The sequence below is a fragment of the Helianthus annuus genome, chromosome 17 (assembly GCF_002127325.2).
Source record: "Helianthus annuus cultivar XRQ/B chromosome 17, HanXRQr2.0-SUNRISE, whole genome shotgun sequence".
Taxonomy (NCBI): domain Eukaryota; kingdom Viridiplantae; phylum Streptophyta; class Magnoliopsida; order Asterales; family Asteraceae; genus Helianthus; species Helianthus annuus.
In genome coordinates, this window is record NC_035449.2 from 61,137,321 (window position 1) to 61,143,781 (window position 6,461).

General features: G+C 36.8%; 1 protein-coding gene across 1 annotated transcript; it reads right to left on the reverse strand.

Annotated features, from left to right (window-relative positions):
• Positions 1-3,114: 3,114 nt before the first annotated feature.
• Positions 3,115-5,325, reverse strand: LOC110926485. Its single transcript, XM_022170250.2, has 4 exons — positions 4,993-5,325; positions 4,310-4,506; positions 4,162-4,225; positions 3,115-3,975 (listed from the first exon to the last, which is right to left on the reverse strand). The coding sequence occupies exons 2-4, from the start codon at positions 4,483-4,485 to the stop codon at positions 3,661-3,663; spliced, it is 555 nt and encodes a 184-aa protein (XP_022025942.1). The 5' UTR covers positions 4,486-4,506; positions 4,993-5,325; the 3' UTR covers positions 3,115-3,660.
• Positions 5,326-6,461: the final 1,136 nt, after the last annotated feature.

Genomic DNA, 6,461 nt, shown 5'->3' on the forward strand with positions numbered 1-6,461 from the left:
CTTTGACTATAGGACACGCACACATACACCCACCTGCCTTTTATCATTTCATTTCTTTTTCTTTTTCCAAAATATTAAAGTCAATTTACTTCGCGTTTTGAATTTTAACCAGCATAAAATTAAAAAAAAGATGCATAAAATCAAATAGATGGTTTTTTCCCCTCTTTTTGACATATTCTTTCTGCGCTTTGTTGGCGTTTTTTAAAAAAATAGTGTCACGGTCAAGTCGTATTGAATTAGTTGTGTTTGGTTAGTTAGTTGCTTAATCAATTGAGTTTGCTAGTAGTAGCTAATGTTCAACTTAATATAATATGTTAGTTGTAATAAAGCATTAAGAAAAATACAATCACATTTTCGCATTTTTTTTTTCTTAAACTAGCATTAGGAGTAGATTAGGGTGAAGGGGGTGCTCACCTAATAGGTGAGTCCCCTCTCTTACGCCAAACCAATCCTCGTGTGCCACGTCAACTCCCCTCTTAAACTCCGCTAACACCCGAAATTGATGGCGGCACTCCCCTCTTAGGTGAATTGGTTTTTTTTTTAAAAAAAAAAAAAAAAAAAAAAAAAAAAGCATTGATTGGTCCCCTCTCCCTCTCTCCTCTCTCTCTCCTCCCCCTCTCTTCGGCAACTCCCCACCGTGCTCAGTCCCCGATTTGCCTCACCGCACCAACGGCGGCGGTGTGCCCGCTAGGTGACTTGGGTCACCGATTGGCCTTACCGAGTACGCCCCGGACACCCTTAGTTTAAGATTCCTTTGTAATTAAATTAAACAATTTAGCTTTCCTAATCTTAAAGAATAGAGGTTATCTATGTGGACAAGAAATATTTTCTTGGAAAAATAAGTATAAACATTACTTATCATGTCTCTTAAAAGTTTAGCATTAAGTTTGCTTGTCTATGAATTTATAACGAACACTTAAACAATGATTACATTGATATTGTGTTACGATTAATACACCATCAATAGCACACTTAGGTTGGGTGGTGTGATACAAAGCCCCTAGGGGCTTTATCACGCCACATAGACGATACATAATCGAGGGGCGTTATTGTTAACTTCCACTGTGTGGAATAAAGCTCTTTAAAGCCCCCATTTACTATATATAAAAAAAGAAAATAGAAAAAAAAGAAGAAATCTGATTGGTTGTTACTCTCTCTCTCCTCTTTCACGCCCGCTAACCTACTGGCGAAAACATGCCATAGCGCCCCCTTTGACGGCTGGGAAATGGGGGAGGGGTGCTATAGGACGCCAAACTTGCTGAATTGGACATGAGCGGTATACCGCACCCCTGGTCTTATAATCTTTTATTATTATTATTATTATTATTATTTTGAATGATTAAATTTGCACACCATAGTGATTGAACTCATAACTTCCTACTATTCTAAACTTTATATAACTCATCAACACAAGTGGGCTATTCTCAAGCGGATAGCACGCTTAATATCTATAATGATTTTTATGTTATCATATGAGCAAATAACGAAGAAAATACTTTTTCGGAGTGTTGTAGGCTGTAGCATTATAGTCCTTTCATAAACTAATTACATGTATAAGAACATGTGTAGTGGTTTGGGTGAATAATGCCCTTACCCTAGGGCATTTTCCGCAACGTGTCAGTACAGTCAGCAAGGGGCATTATTGGGCGTTTTTCTAAAATGTGTGTAGTGGGGATGTGGGCATTATTGGACGTTTTTCTAAAAAATTAAATAAAAATAAAAAACCAACAAAAAACACCTATTGGATTAAAAAAATGAAGAGTTAATGCTATTGGCCAAACACTTGACCTGCAGGCGTGGTTTTAAAAACGCCAAAACCAAATTTGGCAAATAAAACGCCCGAAAACGCCGGGCCGTAATGGCTTGAGGGTGTGTTTCGGCGTTTTTTTTTTTTTTGAATTTTTTTTTTAAATGCCCCACTACACATGGTTTAATACATGAAAACATAGCCGTGTATCCGGCTTTATTCCACTAATATGAATAAATGAACCAACTTTCTACACATGATAAAACTTTTATAGTGCTACAATGAAGATAAAGATGTAAAACACCATATGTATTCAATATGATGATTATAACAATCAGTGTAAACTAAAAATTATCAACATTCAAGACTCCATCTTCTTCCCTATGTCATAAACATCTGAAGTTGCGAAGCGGGGCCAATTTTCTCGCTTTCTGCTAAATTTGAAATGTCCGACTTACTTGCATGATTAATCTTAAAGCTCAAACACAAAAACGATTGATTTCCGTATTTTAAAGGTGGACGGGGACAAGATGTCAGGACGGCTGAGGTGGTGCCTTTGATATTGGTGGGTGCACCATTCGCCGTTGATGTAGCACTCCGGAAAGAAGAAGCGAACGGAAAGCATGATACCTTTCCCAAATTAGAGTGAACACAAATAAAGAAAAGTGAACACAAATAAAGAAAAATTCGCGTAAGGATAGAGAAGCGGGACCATTTCTATGCCTTTTTGGTATGGTGCTCCTGGCAAATTGCGTGACACCCACACTCTAAAGGTATGATATGTTGAATAATATGCATATATCAAGTACATCTACACAATGTTCAATCAATATCTTTGTATGTATTTATATTAGTTAGATACTAGATGACTGGTAATCTAACGAGATCAACGTGTATAATAAAGGTGTTTCATCCGAAGTGTTTTGAGGATTATAGTACTACGATGGACGTTAGAAGTAGGTTTAGGTAACGTGCCTTAGTTGTTTAAAAAAAGTAAGAGTAAATAAATAAAAGATTGGTTGATGTGTATCAAGTTATCAACTCAAAAAGCTATTCGCATGGTCACTTGCACATTTCATGCATCTTCCATTCCTTTTAATATTCCAAGGGCCATACCGATTTCCAAGAGCCATACCGAAAATGGATCTATCTGTTGGTACATGCCTCCATGGTAATATTTTTATAATATTATGATGTACAACACGATATACATAAATATCTTTGGGATAGAGAGACGTTTGGAGAAGGTTTATTATTGTTTATAGATATAAAACTGCTAGCTTCTTGCCCTTTGGAAGCGTATAAAGGTAACGAACACAAACAATAGAATAAATGCGTACGTGTTCATGCCGTAGATGCAAACAAAATTTAAAAATAAAATCATATATTATAATATCTACAATGTTTTAGACGCTACAAAAAGACCCAACTCGATATACGACCTTAAAATTTTATACACATTTCGTTACATAAAGTCGCAATCATCCTCCTTCTGGCTTACAACCAAAAACAAAAAAAAAACAACGAATATGCTTTTTTCCAACTTGTGGAGATTACCCTCTTTGACCTTTTATACTTACAAATCATCACCAGAAGAGTAATCCCCCTTAAATCTAGACCATACACAAACTCTCAAATTATTTCTGGTCACTAACTCACTAATTACTTACTTACAGATCTTAATGACCATTAAAAGACACTCCTATTTACACTAAAAGTAACCCAGTTGATGCTGGATGTATCTCTCTCAAATCTCTTCAAAATTCTTCTTTGGAAGGCTAGAATTAAATAGACTGTTCGAAATCCGAAAAACTGATAGCTGATTTTACCTTTCTACAACGGTTGATTTTATTATGTACTTGATGGAACGGTAACTGGAACAAACAACTATGTTTGGGATCAAGGGTTTGATTTCATGCGAGCGTCGGGATGCTGCAATTGCGGCGATTATCCCTGTCGAGGCAATCAAACCCCTCAATCCGCACCGCGGGTTTGTTGCCAAAATTGGAAAGAAGGCATCCGCCTTTCCTGGGGGATGGGGAGGACAAACCGGACGGTGCGGGGTTGGGGATCGTGGAACGCGGCGACACCTGGGAGATCTTGTCATCCCGGAATCGCGCGTCCTGGATTAGTGGATTAGATACTCTACTCGGCGGTGACCCGCTGAAAAAAGGGGGCGACGAGGCTACTTGTGTACATGTTTGGTCCGGTGCACCATACCCACCACTCTGCAATTTTAACATATACACAAAATCATTAGATTAATTCATACAAATCACATATAATAAATTTCGAACCAAATACCGGTCCAGTACGGTACCGATATCATGATATACCATAATCTATGGTACGAACGAAACATATTCGGTACAGTACCAGATCTGAACATACACAGACATATAAAAACAAACTACCTTGGCAAAGATGATGTCAAGAAGCTCAGGTCCGGCTTTGGATTCAAAACCTTCTGATTGGTGACTGTAAACAAATAGAGAAACTGATGTTAGTCTAAAGATTTTAGATCTGGTGAAAAGATTGGGGGAAGTGAGGAAAAGAAGTTACCACATCTGCCATCTGAGAGGCCTAACAGGCTCGTTAGCAGTGGTGGAGAAGAGGCTGAGACGTCTAGGTTTGGGGCAAACCATAGGCACACCGGATACAGAAACGGAAACAGAGCTCCTCATCTCTTCACAGGATGATGCAAAGGTGTTCTTCTGGTGGATTCCACAGTGGTTCATTTCTGTTTGTTTAAATTGTACCTGTTTGGATGGAGATTGTGAGAACAAATTATTAACGTACTATAACCTGACACAATTACACACAACCCTAGATCTGATAGAGAGAGAGAGAGTTATGTTGAACAACTTTTTTTAAAAAAGAAGAATATAATCAGATCTGAAATCGAAACAAATCTGAATAAAATTTAATTTATGTTTCGAATATATTCAAAGGAAAAATGAAAAAAAAAAAAAAAGTTGGAAACTATGCAGATCTGTGGTGAAAATCAAAATATTCGTCTCTGAAAAATAACATACACAGAAAATACATAAAATTATTTCAGATCTATAATATGAAGCGGAGTGAATTTCTTTTTTTATTAGCTTAGCCGAAATTAACAAAAAGATGAAGGGTTAACAAATAAACAAACACAGAGATCAACCACATAAGCTTCAAAATAAATTAAAATTGGGAAAAAGAAAAGAAGGTAAAATTAGGTTTTTATAAGGTTGAATTAGAGTCCTCACCTAACAAGGATAGAGTGTTGAAAATCTGGTAGCGGAGCCTCTAACGGCCGGATATATACGGAAGAGGGTAGGAGGAAAAGAACAGGGTTGACGGAGAAGAAGAGAAAGGAGAAGGGGGTGAGGGTGTGCTATATAGATGAGATGATGAATTATTATTATTGGCAAATAATAAATTTAATAAATTGAGAATTAATAAAAGTGTGTGTGAGAGAGAGAAGGTGGGAGACAAGAACTGTGAGGCCTGCAAAAGAAAGCATTTAAGAATGGGGATCACGTTGGCGGTGCCTGTGGCCAGCAATCTCATCGGTATTATCACCCTCTCTCTCTTAATACGGAATTTATATTATTGTATTGCTATTTTTATATTTATATTTGCAGATTTGTATTGACTTACCTTTGGGGTTTGATTAGCTTCTAGGTTTAATCCTTAACCTTTTTATAATTACATTTATAATCCCTGTTTTATGACTTTGTTAGGATTTAGACCCATCATTAGACATATAGTTGTTTAAATATGTACATGATTGACTGGCTTTTTAAAAAGTATATAAATTAGTGACATCTTAGGGGTATGATAAGGCTTGTGACTAGGGCTGCAAACGAATCAAACGTTCGGCGAACAGTTCGTGAACCGTTCGGTGGGAAGTTCGTTTGTGTTCGTTCGTTTATTAAACAAACGAACACGAACAAGAAATTTCGTTCGTTAAGTTAAATAAACAAACATGAACAGAGGTCATGTTCGTTCGTTTATGTCCGTGAACGTTTGGTAACATGTTCGTTTGTGTTTGATAGTTCATTAGTGTTTTTAGTTTTTATATTTATTTAAATACTTCAAAATTCCGACAAATTAAATATCTAATAAGTGTCAGTGTATTATATATTATGTTCATTACGATTGTTTGTATTCGTTTGTTCAATTTGTGTTCATGAACATTAGTTTGTGCTCATTTGTGTTCGTCATCGTTTGTTTTTGTTCGTTGCCTAAAATTAACAACAAACACAAATGAACAAGTTCATTTCCTTAACAAACAAACATGAACATAAAATCTCGTTCGATAAGTGTTCTTGAACGGTTCGCGAACACATATATTTCTTAACAAACGAACACGAACAAGGTCTTGTACGTGTTCGTTCGGTTCGTTTGCAGCCCTAGTTGTGACCATTAGGTAATGGGTTCGATTCCCACAAGGGGATTTTACCCAAATGTATTGGGTTTCCTCCTGAATTTGTGTATAGGCATTATTGCCTTGTGGAGATGGATATGATCGGGTGGTTCCGCTGGTGGCACAATGATACTCCAGTGGTCTGTCAGTGATCCAAATTTGTCGTTCAAAAAAAATATGCAAGTATAGATGTAGCACTAAAGCCTTAAGCCATCGGTTATACTTTAGTTCCAAATTTTCTGTCGTCGCTGCCCTTTAACTCAAAACCTATGTATCCTTTATGCCACACTTTTTTTATATTATTTT

What these genes read in the sequence shown, in the direction of transcription:
- LOC110926485 (XM_022170250.2), bottom strand. Translation starts at nt 4,485, where the DNA reads ATGAACCACTGTGGAATCCACCAGAAGAACACCTTTGCATCATCCTGT. An exon ending in CCTCTCAGATGGCAGATGTG is followed by an intron (nt 4,226 to 4,309) that starts GTAACTTCTTTT and finishes ATTTGTTTACAG; the next exon opens with TCACCAATCAGAAGGTTTTG. An exon ending in TTGACATCATCTTTGCCAAG is followed by an intron (nt 3,976 to 4,161) that starts GTAGTTTGTTTT and finishes TTAAAATTGCAG; the next exon opens with AGTGGTGGGTATGGTGCACC.